At 44.6% G+C, this 15,294-nt stretch overlaps 1 protein-coding gene across 4 annotated transcripts in view; it reads left to right on the forward strand.

Annotated features, from left to right (window-relative positions):
* eml1 (EMAP like 1) overlaps positions 1-15,294 on the forward strand; it is a 218,787-nt gene that overhangs the window by 66,037 nt on the left and 137,456 nt on the right. Inside the window, exon 1 of one of the 4 annotated variants that reach the window (XM_078234090.1) lies at positions 12,104-12,550. The exons of 2 other annotated variants lie outside the window; for them this stretch is intronic. In XM_078234090.1, coding sequence (XP_078090216.1) covers positions 12,484-12,550 — 67 coding nt within the window. In that variant the 5' untranslated portion in view covers positions 12,104-12,483. Of the gene's footprint in view, positions 1-12,103; positions 12,551-15,294 lie in introns of those variants that run through there. One more of the 4 variants, XM_078234089.1, reaches the window with a different exon arrangement.

The raw sequence follows: 15,294 nt of genomic DNA on the forward strand, positions 1-15,294 counted from the left end.
GGCACTCTTACCCAACTAAAAAACCGACAGCCACACAGCCTTTGTTGGAGCGTGTGCTGCATTGCCACTGTGTGAAAAAGTGCCTTCTCGTTTCATTCTTAAATCGCCTAACTCTAATTATTCTAGATTTGTCCACCAGAGGGAATAACTTCTCTGTACCTATCCTATCAAATTGCTCAGCATTTTAAGCACCTGAATCAGATTACCCCTCCACCTTCTAAGCTCAGGGGAAGGCAAGCCATTTTTTATGCCATCTATCACTGTAATTTCAGCCTTAAGCACTGCTGTCATTTTGGTGAATCGTTATGTGTATGCTCTCATTCCCGAGGGTACAGAGTCTAATAGCTGAACACACTGTTCCAGGTGGGCTCGAGGCTCTGGCAGGTATCATGTTCTTACTTTTGAATCCCAACCCCCTGAGAAAAGGCCAGTGTGCCTTTGCAATTAGTTTTTGTACTTGTGCACTAGCTTTGATTTGTTTAAATAGACACCTAAATCCTTTCGTTTCTCCACAGATCCTATTCTCCCATCATTAAGAAAACATGCTCATTGCTCCCAGGCCAAAACGTGACTATTTTGTTCTTACCCATGCTGAAATCCATTTGCCATGGTTTTGCCCAACCACTTAGTCTGTCTCTGTCCCTATGTGGCACCCAGTTCCCATCCAGAAAATGTCCTCTGCCTCCCAACCTAATGTCATTCTGAAAGGAACTGGCATTTATATAGTCCCTCAATTATGTCATCAAATCATGGAATTATAGAATCATAGAATCCCTACAGTGCAGAAGGGGCCATTCAGCCCATCGAGTCTGCACCGACTCTCTGACAGAGCATCGTACCCAGGCCCACTCCCCCACCCTATTCCCGTAACCCCAAAAATCTCAGTGTACATCATGCAGCAAATTATTTTTTAAGTACTGTGATGGTTGAGTTGTGGGAAGCCAGTGGCCTCTACGATATTGGTGTTTCATTTCACATTCACCCATCCATGAATCAGTTTCTGACATTTGCATTGCTAAATTCAGCTTCCTAAGCCAGCAGCAGGCTTGACGTTGCAAATGCTAGAATGGTTGTAAGCAGAGTGTTTTGATGCACTGCCTCTCCCTTGCCTGCTCAGTTAGTGGTTTCCTTGGCATTTCTTTGCAATGTTAATGTTTCTTTCAATGACTCACTGGGACATTTGCTTCTGGCAGCAACTTCTCACCTGGCTGTGTTTCTAAAGGAGAATTTTGACTGCGTTTACACTCCGAGACAATGCGATCTAGATGCAAAACCATTACCGGATTACTTGCAAGATTAGAAAAGAAGTCAAAGAAATAATTAGGATGATGAAGTTAATATGAAATTAAATTATCAAGGAATAGAAAATTAAATAGTGAGATATTGCGTGGACACATAAATCGCACATTTCAAAATGGAGATAAAGCCACTAAGAATTCTTCAATTTTAAAATCCTCATCTTTGTTTTCAAACTTGTTCCTAGGCTCTTTTTTCCCCATCCTTGATTTGATTTGATTTATTATTGTCACATGTATTAGTATACAGTGAAAAGTACTGTTTCTTGCGTGCTATACAGACAATGTATTTTTTTTTGTACTTTTCCAATTCAATCAAATCAAATCCAATTCAGAGTCTCAACAAGTTGAGACATTTCAGATCCAGGCTGACAAGACAGGGCAAGCGACCAAATTACCCTGTCCTGGGCCTGATCTACATGAGCCAAGCTGATTGGAGGAGCAAAGCAACACCTCCTCCAAGACTTGAGCTCATTTGCATCTTAGCCAAAAGGCGGAGATACCACTTTTAAAAATTGCTTCATATGAAACATATGAAGCTTCAATGTAACCTAATGACCTCAACCAAGTGCAGCATCCAATCCATACTACACTTGATCTTAGCCAAAAGGCCGAGACAATGTATACCGTTCATAGAGATGGAAAGGAGAGTGCAGAATGTAGTCATCTCAGTCATCTCCTCCAACCCTCCGACATCTTCCCGCATTTAATTCTGGCTGTTTGGGCATCCCAATTTCAATTTCTCCACCATTTCTGGCCAATCTTCAGTTGCCCTGGACTTAAGTTCTGGAATTTCCTCCCTAAACTTGTCCACAGCTCCACCATTCTTCCTTCCAGCTGTGCCTTGAAACCTACCTCAGCTCTGCAAGCTATCTGCTCCTTTGACTCTGGCCTCTCGTGATTCACCTCTCCATGTATCCACCATTGCCTTCAGCTCTCTGGAACTCATGCTCTGATGTTCCACCCGTAAGCCCTCTGCTTCCCCAGTTCTCAATCTTGCTTCAAGTCCAAGTCCTTCATCATTTTATCTGCTTCTTAGTCTCAACATCTTTATTGCGCATCTGTGACATCCTCATTGTGCATCTGTGATGATCATTGAGGTCTTTTTCTTTGTTAAAGAACAGCACAGATGCAGGTTATTGTGGATATGCATTGCCATTTGAATGTTCCTCTCTCTGGTGAAAGATGCAGTTCAGGTGAAGCTAGATAAACACAGGAGGAATAAAGGCGGGTGGGATCCTCGAGCCTCCCAGTCGCATGTTTCTCGGTGACGGGAGATGGCACGCCGTTCACTGGCGGTGGGATTTTCTGGTCTTGCTGCTGTCAGTGGGATTTGAAGTCACCCCATGCCGCTGGGAAACCTAGGGATGGGGGTGCACTGTCGACGGAACCCGACAATCCCACTGGCGAGAACGACCAGAGAGTTGTTAGGATTGGCTGAAGAGGGGTGGGAGCAGGATTATATAGAGCAAGGATCACCTAACGCCCTGCTTATGTGCTGTAAATCTGATGTAATTCTATACAGCAAGCAGTCCAAAATAGTATTTTACTATGATGGACAAAGTGGCAAATCATGAATTGGTTTATTGATATAAAATAGACAATGAATGGTATACACATTTTACAATGAGTACAATGAACATCTGTGTCCCTTGGTTTTGACTAATAATAAACATGCAGCTCACTGATGCTTTGAATATGAGCTTACCCTAACTTCTAAAGCTGAACTGGTCCCGACGCTTTCAAGGTAAAGTGGCTCCTGTTAATGTTGTTAGAACCCCCGATGACTCTATCACAGAGGGAGGGGGAGGATTCCCTATCACCTGACTTAAGTCAGTGTTTAGACAACATACTTTCCATGATTTAATTCATCACAATGAATATTTTAGCAACCCTAAGCGAAGACAAAACGGACCATATTTGTTGATGACCTAAATATTTATTGATGATGTAACTAGTTCAGCTGGCTGACCTGCTGAATCTCTCCATCGTTACAGAATAGAACGTTTACATGATTAAACAACCGTACCATCACCATACCATGTGAGAGGCTCGAGGGACCCCCTTGTCTGAGACCCATGGGTGATGGAGTGAACTACTTTGGAGCTGACAATTTTTACACACAGCTAGAGTCATAGAGATATACAGCACGGAATCAGGCCCTTCAGCCCAACTCGTCCATGCCGACCAGGTTTCCTAAACTGAATTCATCCTACTTGCCTGCATTTGGCCCATATCCCTCTAAACCTTTCCTATCCACGCACCTGTCCAAAAGTCTTTTAAGTGTTGTAATTGTACCCGCCTCCACCACCTCCTCTGGCAGCTCATTCCATATACGCATCACCCTCTGTCACCTACCCGCAAGCCAATTTTGTATCCGATTGGCCACCTCTACCTGGATCCTAACTGTATTCACAGGGATCCATTCCTGATTGTTCAAAGGGATTTCCCCCCTTGTACACACGGAATCACTCCTCAATATTCACACAGTCACTCCTCATTATTCATCTCCTCATTATTCAGTGGAATCTGTCCTCATCCTCCACATGAATAATCTCAATCTTAATATTTTTTTATGTCCTCCCCTGAAGTTGACGTGTGGAGTGGTATGCTTCCACGAAAAGAAGGCACTGTCTGACGCTTTCCCTGAACAGCCATCCTTTATACATGAGCAAAGACAGTAAGGTTAGACTCCTGACTCCACCATGGAGATAATCACACCCAGGACTGATTCTGTTCTTAACCAACATCTCTGCAGAACTTCCGGCTGGGGCCACAGAGCAGTGAGAAGGGGTGGAATTCTCCAGCCTTTCCCACTGACACGATCTACCAGTCCCGGTAAAGTCGACCCTCACTCTGGATTTCCCAACCACGACACGGACAAGGAATGTAAATCACCATCACTTTCAGCGGGACTGGAAGATCCCACCTTGGCTGATGGTGAGCCTGCCCCATTATGGGAAAACCTGCCATGGAGGGTGGCGGGGGAGGACTGGAGAATTCTGGGAGAGGAGTGGAATGTAGTATAGGGGTCTGGCACATGCAGGGTTAATGTGGGACTGAGTATAGTGATGTAAGAGAGCACATGGGCCATACCCAGGGGTCAGTCTTGTGCTGGACAGAGATGTGTGTACAAGCAAGTATGGAGACAACTAGTTTTAACCCTTTACTGCATATATACACATAGTTCTTGTAGTTAATAAATACATGCGGTTAACCTACCAAAGACTTTGTTAAGACCGATCGAATGGTATCCAACACCCTACAACACGGAATACCTGACTGATCTTTTTCCTTTGGTAATCCAAGTTATTCATTAATTTTTCAGATCTTTGTGGGTTAATTTCCTTCCACACACCAGGAGCACACAGGTGGCTGCTCTGACTGGCGTGGGACAGCAACATCTGAGTTTCCTTCACTCTGGGGAAGCGCATTATCTCTTTCACTCCCCTGACAACCAAGCTTAAAATTCAGCATGTGGGAAATTTCTGGAGATGAGACTTTATAAAGATGGTGTCCTGTGAATCCCTGGCAAAGAGACACATGAGCTGCAAGTAATTTTAGCATCTTTTCCTAGTTAAATAAACTACGGTAATTATCTTAATTCAATATCAGACTGTCCATAACTGCTGGCCACCACTTCATGTTTCATGCCCCTAATAGTCATCGCTTGTGTGATTTTTTTTCTACTTGCTTACTTGAGTACTTAAATCTGACAGGCATGGACTCGAAACACAATGTTTCAAACTCCGTTCCTCTCTTGAGGTTGGCCAGCTTCCAGCAAAGAGGGAGAAGAAACAATGGTGGAGTAATGGTTACTATCCTGTGGGACATGCCACCTGACTTCAGACTGTGGGAAAATCTTTCATCTATTCACAGGGTGCCATTGTGCATTGAGTGCTTAATCTCTAGTACAAGCAGGGAGCTAATGCCGAAAGATTATCTGAAATAAAACACCCATACAGCTCCACTCATTCGATTAAAATCTTTCAGACACTTAATAAAGATCAAATATGGCAGCAACATCATTCTACTCAGTCATTCCAAACAATAAAAAATTCTAGACCAGTTTACATCTGTATCCAGATACATCTGTATCTTGTGTTTATTCTGTGGACATTATAACCCTGTAAAAAATGTTCAGGTGTACTAAAGGGGGGAAGAGGTTGAGCTGCACGTCAGATTGTTTTTACAGTTTAATGTTAAACTACCACTGCTTTTTGAGAAAACAAGCAAAGGCCTATTAGGGTGTCTCACTAATGTTTGTGTTCATTAGAAGGAACATTGGAGAAGGGAATCTTTGTTCAAGAACTGTGTGTTAGTGATACACCCCAACAAAAATTTCAGAGTGGCGTTTTATCTATGTACACACTCCTCTCTGAATGGACTTTTTTTTATTCGTTCATGGGATGTGGGCATCACTGGCTGGGCCAGCGTTTATCATCCATCCCTGAGGGCAGTTAAGAGTCAACCACATTTCTATGGGTCTGGAGTCACATGTAGGCCAGTCCAGGTGAGGACAGCAGTTTTCCCAGCCTAAAAGACATTAATGAAACAGATGGGTTTTTTTTACAATGGTTTCATGGTTACCATTAAACTTTTAATTCCAGATTTTTATTGAATTCAAATTTCACCATCTGCCATTTTTTTAAAAATAGAAACCCTACAGTGCAGAAGGAGGCCATTCGGCCCATCGAGTCTGCACCGACCATAATCCCACCCAGGTCTTACCCCACATATTTACCCACTAATCCCTCTAACCTACGCATCTCAGGACTCTAAGGGGCAATTTTATTTTTAACCTGGCCAATCAACCTAACCCGCACATCTTTGGACTGTGGGAGGAAACCGGAGCACCCGGAGGAAACCCACGCAGACACGAGGAGAATGTGCAAACTCCACACAGATAGTGACCCGAGCCGGGAATCGAACCCAGGTCCCTGGAGCTGTGAAGCAGCAGTGCTAACCACTGTGCTACCGTGCCGCCCATTGTGGGATTCGAACCTGGGTCCCCTGCGCATTACCCTGGGTCTCTGGATTACTAGTCCAGTGACAATGCCAGTATGCCACTGCCCCTGTTGCTAGTGATAGCTTGTCAGTTTATTTGTCCAGGAGGAACTGGACTGAAGTTACCAGACTATTCTTACTTTGGGATCTTACAGCTAGTCCAGGCGACCATCAGAGTAGTCTGGATTAGATCTGAACCCTGATCTACAGCAACGAAAGGCCAGCATCAGGCCCATTCCGTTACCTCATGGGATTTAATGTTGTAGGTATAGGAACCCTGTCCCTTCTGGGTGCTGTCAAGACATCAAGATGTTAGAGGTTAATTTACAATTTAACATGAGTGTCAGTGCTTCGGACTGCAGGCTCTGATGGGGACGGGCAAGGAGGTGGGGGGATGGGGAATTTTACACCGTCGGTTAGTATGCTGGATCCCCCATTCCATCCCACTGGATGGGGAAACTGTTTAGATGGTTAATGGCCATTTAAGGCCAGTTTTCAGAGGGCAATTGGGATATTTCAGTCAGTGTTCAGCCCCTACAGGCAATGGGGAATGGGGCAGCCCTCACTTTTCTACAACTTCTCATGTGCTGACCCACCCTACCCCCCGATCACCAGAGAATTGCCTCCAAGGGGTCCTCGGATGCCATTTGTCTGGTGCTGGGCAAGAGGCAGAGTCAGAACGGATGGAACTTTCTGGCTGTTCACGCCAGCAGGATCTTTTGTGCCTGCTGACAGAGCGCCCCCACCGCGGGTTACCTGGCGGGTGTGGATGGTGGGGGTGGGGTTGGAGTATATGGGAAATCCCATTGACAGCGGTAGGGACCAGAAGATCCTCCCACCGGCCAGTGGCATGCCGTCTCCTGCCCGAGAGAAACAAGTCGCAGGGTGACCAGAGAATCCCCACCCTCTGCTTTTAAGATTCTGTATCTCTGCCATTGCTGAGTTCTTTAGCCATTCTTGTCCTCCCCATAAATATGTGGAATATTCAGTAACTTTTAGTGAAGCATGGAGGTGATGAAGGTTTGTATTATGGTTTTAGCATAGTGCGAGAGAGTTAAAAACGTGAGTGGGTAATGTTCTGAAAGTGGAAAAGTGGAGTTCAGAGTGGAACAAACATGTGGTAAATTTAAGGAAATCCATAAAAATTAGATGTGTGCAGGTTGTGATTCTGTCCATCAGCAAATGAAGGCTGCTGTGTAAAATTAGATTGGCGTGTGTCAGCAGGATATAATGGTGTACGTCTGCCGAGTAAACTGGATTTCCTTCTGTAAACGACTTTATTGTTTTTAACATCCTGTGTCTTGAAGGCCCCATCCTCTTGTCTGCACAACTTCACTGTGAACTGATTCCATAGGCCATGAATACAAAATATAACATCCAAAGCTTTTTATGTATAATAATGAGAGCACGGTGGCACAGTGGTTAGCACTGCTGCCTCACAGTGCCAGGGATCCGGGTTCGATTCCAGTCTTGGGTCACTATCTGTGTGGAGTTTGCACTTTCTCCCCGTGTCTGTGTGGGTTTCCTCCGGGTGATCCGGTTTTCTCCCACAGTCCAAAGATGTGCTAGTTAGGTGGATTGGCCATGCTAAATTGATCTTTAATGTCCCAAGATATATAGGTTGGTGAGGTAAATACGTGGGGTTACAGGGTAAGCCTGGGTAAGAGTGGGCGCAGACTCGATGGGCCAAATGGTCTCCTTCTGCACTGTAGGGATTCTATGATTCTCTGACACAGAAGAATTCATTTTTCCTTCTTTGTGTAAGGTTCGCCATTTTGGAACCCCTGAGGTAATTCCAAATCGTGCTTTCTGGTTTTCAATGTAAGCTTCCTTTTTCTTCAGGTTTAGCCTCTCTGCTCTCCTCCTGCCCAACTCTCCTGAAGGCATTGAATCCTCGCTGGGATACAATTCAGCAGGTTATCTGAGTGCGATCCACACATGCATACTTCCAGCAGGGATTGGTATAGAGATTAGGACTGGCCATAATGCAGCAATGCCAATTACAAATCTCCTTCCACTTATTGCGAGATCAGTAACTCAGCACAGCCTGGGATCAAACCTGAAAGCTTCCGATGGGTCCGTGGTGCAACCAGTCCCTGGGTGAGGTTCCCCAAATTTGTTAACCTCGGCCAGCACCCTTAAATTGTTATCCCCCGGGTGAGGAGGGATGGACTGACTCCCTTCCATTATTCAACCCCCTCAGCTAGCCTTAACAAGATTAATCTAAAAAGATTGCCTTTGCAGATACCTTAAAAGAAGTCACGTTAACCAGGCTTTCTTGAGTCAAAGAAAGAGTGAGTTTATTAGCCACTAAACACAAGAAAATAAAATACATGCATATTTCTGATCCGTATGAAAATTTAATCCATTGTAAGTAAGTTAAAAATATATATTTGTAGCAGTCCTTGGCACATGAGGAGTAGACGATTGAGCGGTTGTGATTTGTGATATGAGTAGTGATGACTTCAACAGGTGAATTGTCAGTTTTGGGAGTCCACTGTTCTGCAGTTTAGTTTAGAAGTTTCCCGACCTCTTTTCAGCTGTGGTCTTCGCCGACTTGGCTTACTTGCACCATCAGAGGGAGAGATGTACCTGCAAAAGCTTTTACAGCTGCTGCTGGTCGGCTTTTTTCTTCAGTGTCACACACATGATGAAACTTCCAGCACTAGTGCACACACAGAGACAGACACATACACACACGCACACACACGCACATGCACGCACATGCAAATGCACGCATATGCACACACGCATGCACATGCACACACATGCACATTCACACACACATACATGCACATACAGACACACACATGCAAACGCACGCACATGCACACACACACGCGCGCACACACGCGCACACACACACTTTTATCCCAGTCTTTGCATATATCTGAGAGTCAAAATTCACAAATCCATCTGGACATTTCTCACAGGGTGTTTCTTGTTGAGAAGACACTTATCTCCCATTATCCCCACTGGGGATGGCAATTAGTTTCTGTATGCTTTAGCCTACTTAAGACAGTAATAAATCAACTTTATAAGAAATACTTTATAAACTTTATGTTGGGCCCGTATTCCAGTTCAATTGCAGATGCTTGTTGAGTGATTGAGCGGAGTGGGTGAGTGTGAGTTGCGTAAAGACCATTGCTTCAATGACAGTTTTGGCTGTTCAGTGATTGTCAACAATGTTGTTCATAATCCACCAAATGACTAAAGCACCTCAAGATAGCCTGAGGTTGTCAAAGGCACTACATGATTGCAAGCCTTTCATTCTTTCGTGTACCAAAGAAGAGGAGTGATTTTAGCTGGATGTAATTCTACACAATATTGGTATGTGTTCATTTCTTTGCAAGCACCATGAAGGCGATGTGATTTATTTCAATTGAACAATATCCTCTGATAATCTGCCTGTGGTTATCCAATCAAACAAGTCTAATTAAATATTTTGAGGAAAAATCATAGTTCCTGAACAGTCATTTGTTAAATGTATTGCAGTTTGCTTCCTATCACAAAACTACATTTTTAATTCTGCTTTGGATCTGGGGTTGGCATTTCTTATACTATTTTGTGTAACCTACTACATTTCTTCAGCTAGTGGAGTTACAGGTAGAGTCTGGTGAAAGACACTTGAAATCTTGCAAAGTTGTACATTCATTTTAAAACCTGAAAAGTGGTTGCTGGTGTTTTTATTTCGTTCAGCAGAGCTGCTTTTTGTAGTTTTATTGTCGCTTGATTCACTCCACCCCCGTTCTCACCTCCACCCCCATATCCACAACTCCCCGACTCTCCTGCTGTGCACAGCACATGAGTAGAATCCTTGCTCAACATGAAGCACTAAATAATGTATTTGTGCAAAATTTGGGGACATGACTCCTTCTTGAAGGGGGTCCCAACCATCCTATCCATGGAGAATAGCAGTTTAGGCCTCATTCAACCAATACAACATTGGTGAAAGTCTAAAGTTACAAAATGGATCTTTACTTTAGAGGTTGGATGGGCTTGGGTTGTTTTCGTTGAAGCAGAGAAGACTGAGGAGCGACCTGTACAAGATTATGAGGTGAATGGACAGAGTGGATAAGGAGCAGCTGTTCCCTTAGTTGGAGGGTCAGTCATGAGGGGACATAGGTTCAAGGTGAGGGGCAGGAGTTCGGGGGGATGTGAGGAAAAGCTTTTTTACCCAGAGGGCGGTGATAGTCTGGAATGCACTGCCTGGGAGGGTAGTACAGGTAAGTTGCCTCACATCCATTAAAACGTACCTGGATAAACATTTGGCACATCATAACATTCAAGGCTATGGGCCAAGTGCTGGTAAATGGGATTAGGTGGGAGTTCAGGTGTTTCTCGCAACCACTTTTCAGGTTTTAAAATGAATGTACAACTTTGCAAGATTTCAACCCAAGCCCATCCAACCTCTAAAGTAAAGATCCATTTTGTAACTTTACAAAGGGCCTCTTCTGCACTGTATGATTCCATGATCCTACTTCGGAATCATTCAGAATTAGGCAGCAAAATAAACTGACTCCATCAAACTAACCTGCTTATTACACCTGGCTTCTTTCAATGAGCATTGATATGATCATTTATTTCTTAAATAATTCTTTCAAAAAGCCTGACAGGAATAATAGGAATGAAACTTAAATACTCAGTAAGGAAATATTGGTGATAAACTGACCTTAGGTTCATTGAAACCTCAATGCCGGATACTGTCGACAGCAAACTGAGAATGTGTGTGTGCTAAATATACTGCAGTAAGCTACTTCACTGGTGTGCAGGTACAGGAATTATTCTCAAACATTAACTCTCATATGGCCAAGTATTGGAGTTTATTTATTCATTAGTGTCACAAATAGGCTTACATTAACACTGCAATGAAGTTACTGTGAAAATCCCCTGGTTGCCACACTCCTGTGCCTGTTCAGGTACACTGAGGGAGAATTTAGCATGGCCAATGCACTTACCAGCACGTCTTTCAGACTGTGGGAGGAAACCAGGGCACCCAAAGGAAACCCACGCAGACACGGGGAGAACGTGTAGGCTCCACACAGACAGTGACCCAAGCCGGGAATCGAACCCGGATCCCTGGCACTGTGCTAACCACTGCACCACCATAGAGTTGCTGCCCCTATCTGGAGCACAAAGCTGCATTTCTTTTTTGTCAAGAAAGGACAAAACTAAAAGCAATAGGCCGGAGACATCTTGCAGGCATTGACTTGGGAATGAGAATGAAAAATCAGTTAAAATGTGTCTCCCCCTCGCTTTTCACAATTGCCAGCTACAAATAAACTTAATTAACTTCTTTAGGTCTTGAGAAAAAAATCCTATGGCGGGAGTCAAACCCCAAATACTCCGCAGGCAAATCCCTCTTCTAATAAACTGCAGGGCCTGCCGCTGAATGAATGGAAGCACTTGGGAAGCAATTTTAGAATAAAAGTCTTTGGGAAGAAGTCGAGTCTCCTGTCACTAAATGCAGTTTGTACACAGCTTACACCAGCAGCATCGCCCGGCCCAGCAATCTTTGAATTGGGGGGAAGCTCATTCATAAGATGAAGCCATCTTCATTCACTGTCGCCTGTGCTGGCACTGACACTCTCCCTGCTTGCTATAGAAAGCTCTTGCCTTGCTGCCGTGACAGGCTCGATGCAGATTAGCTGATGGAAATGGCTGCTTGATCATAGGTTGTCTGCTCAGCCTGAGTGAGACTGAGAGATTCCTGTAGATTTCCCCTCTTTACAACTTCCTCCCTTAATCTTTGCCCAGGTCTATTTCACGCCCAGTTTAGCAGCAGCCACCCCCACATCAGCTGGTCGGATGCGGCAAGGGCGACGTGGCTGTAGTTTAAAAGGATGCTAGTGCTGTTTTTACCGCTCTAACATTACCGTCAGGCAAGAACTACAGTTTGGCAGTCCCTTCTCTCTCCCTCCCCTGTCTAAGACATTCAGCTATCCCCCCCCCCCCCCCACCCCCTTGCGAGCTGCCTGCTGAGGAAGTTTGGAGTCTGAACACGCAGCAGCGTTAGAAGGAGACTCGGAAGGGAACACACACACAGCAAGAAACTGATTGAATGGGTTGCGATGGTAACTGACACTGGCAGGGAGACCCCGGAAAACTGGATGGTGAATGGGGGACATCTCCAGTGGCAAGCAGACTAAGTAAGGGAGAGAGTGGAGGAAACAGCTTCAGCATGGAGGACGGCTATTCCGGCTACAGCAGCCTCTACGACACCTCTTCGCTGCTTCAGTTCTGCACTGGTAAATGATCTGAGCTTCTTGCTGTTAGCTTTTTAATACAGACAAATCTATCAGGGGGAGAATTTAAGACCTACGTTGTGGCGTTCTTAAAAAGGTCGGGGATCCCCTTTATAGATATTATTGCAGGAGTCAAGCAAAATTAATCAGCCCCAGTGATCTCAGCTAGGCCACTTTCGGCTTCAAATTGAATTGTGTTTAAAATGGGAAAGTTCTTGGGCTTTTCCATAACTTAAAAGATTCATTTTATTCAGCCCGTTGCAGCCTCGGATGATGGTTCTGGGATAAATTGCTGCCATGCACTAACTGAGCCTTTATAGATTTGCAATGCTGCTGCCGATTACATTGTGTTCTTGTAACCTTTTCCGAATACATGCAGCCGAAGGAGTTAGTCGTGTGAATGTGATATATGTGTCGAGGCTGGTGCTGATAAAAAAAAGATGTTGAGTTTTTGGATATTCAAATTACGTCTTTTACTCAAATCCTAGTGTCATAGCAACATGATGCTTCTATTCAAAGAAGTTGACTTTCCCCTGTTGTACATTTTGGGAACATTTTTTTCTGTACTCTGGGTGCTAAATATATTCAGGTTGTTGTTGTACAGTGCATTATGTAACAAAAATTGACCAGCTCTGACGAAGGGTCATCCTGACTCGAAACGTTGGCTCTATTCTCTCTCCCCACAGATGCTGTCAGACCTATTGAGATTTTCCAGCATTTTCTGTTTTTGTTTCAGATTCCAGCATCCGCAGTGTTTTGCTTTTAAATTATTTTTTGGTGCTAGTTTTCTTGATTCCCTATCCTTCATTACCATCATTTCCAATAGTGAATGGAGCAAACTTTCTCCCGTACTATGTGACCCTGTGTCACTTTTTGGGCTGCTGTCAACAAAGCCCCATAGGGCCAACACCCCTTCCGACAAAGGGGACTCTGATTGCATTTGAATCCCAACTTGGTGAGCTACTGATGCCAAGTGGTCATTACAAGGCAGCTCGCCAGGTTTGGGCTGTGATAATGTTGGCCAGCTGAGAGGTTGGTAGCACCTGGTGTGGGGGGGGCGAGGTGAAGGTGTGGGTAGACAGGACACAGGGACCAAGTCCAGGCCAGGAATGGTTCATTATATTGTATAGGATTAGCGGCACAGAAACAGGGCCATTCAGCCCAACCAGCCAGTCCTTGTCAGTGTTTAAAGTAAAGTAAAGTTTATTTATTAGTCACAAGTAAGGCTAATATTAACACGGCAATGAAGTTACTGTGAAATTCCCCTGGTCGCTACACTCCGGCGCCTGTTCGGGTCAATGCACCTAACTGGCACGTCTTTCAGATTGTGGGAGGAAACCGGAGCACCCGGAGGAAATCCATGCAGACACGGGGAGAACATGCAAATTCCGCACAGACAGGTACCCGAGGCCAGAATTGAACCCGGGTCCCTGGCGCTGTGAGGCAGCAGTGCTAGCCACCGTGCCGCCCATATGCGCCACTCGAGCTTCCTCCCAATCTTTCCTCATCTAAATCTGTCACCATCGATTTCCTTCTCCCTTGTCTACTTTTCCCTGAAATGCACCTATATTACTTGTTCAACCTCTCCCAATGGTGGAGAGTTCGCGATTCCCATCCCCTTTGTAGGCTCGTACAAATAATGATAAACTTACCTTTCTGGGACCTTTCTGCTCTAATGCCAGTGGAACATGGTGCATACTCTGACCTCTTTCATCCTAAAATGACAATTAAAGCTCTGATGTATGTCATGGGGCCCATATTTATACATTAACAGGGATCTAACACCTGAACCAGGTGTAGCCTTCAATTGGCCCCCAGTGAAAGTTGCAGCAGCATGCGGGCTGTCGTGATTGGTGAAATAATTTGTTTGGGGATCTGTTAAACTGCCCCCTGAGTACCAATTTCAGCCAGTTGAAATCAGCCCACTATCAGTCATGTATAGGCTTTGTGCGTGTGACAACACATTTACTGTATTTTTATTTATTTCCCCTCACATTATTTAAGTAAAGTCACGTTGTTTTAGAAAATAAAGCTGATTTGAGGAGAGAGAGGTGAATTTCCAACAGGTCCTTTGGAGATGAAAGTTGTAAATAACAACACACTGCCTTGTGACGTACAACCTGAATCCACTCTGTACAGCTGCCATATAGGCAGCGTCTAATGTTCTACTGACACCAGTTAATTATTGATTGGTAAAACACTCCAGGCCATATTGCAGGACACTATCTAAGAAACAGTGAAGCCAAAATAAGTCAGAAAGTAGTGGCTGGTTGATGCCAAACTTGAGTTAGCAAATCCGGTTGATAGTGTGAGGGAGGAAAACTGGAGGAGGTAAAGAATGTGGAGGTTTGTAACGCTATGATAGGAATGGGTTTAGGTGGGAGACGTGTAACCAGACTTGATTTCAACAGAGTTAGATTGCCATGAGTGGACTGCAATTGGTACCACCCCAAACGCCACGCGGAACAGTAAATGAGATAAGTGAAACCAACCATATGATTTAGGCAGCCTCCAAATGATGTGGTTCTCATATATTCTTTGCACAGTATAATCTTGATTAGGTGCTGCCTCTAGAGGAAGCAGTAATGCCTGGATACCAATTCCCAAATGTCAGGCTGACAGTTCATAAGGGGTGGGGAGAGAGTGGGGAGGGGGAGAATGGGGAGGGGGGAGGGAGGAATGAGTGGGGGTGCTGGGGAGAGGAAGTACAATATTCTAAATTCCAACTGAGCTGGAAGAACATCTGT

This window comes from Mustelus asterias, chromosome 18, assembly GCF_964213995.1.
Source record: "Mustelus asterias chromosome 18, sMusAst1.hap1.1, whole genome shotgun sequence".
In the NCBI taxonomy this organism is placed as follows: Eukaryota; Metazoa; Chordata; class Chondrichthyes; order Carcharhiniformes; family Triakidae; genus Mustelus; species Mustelus asterias.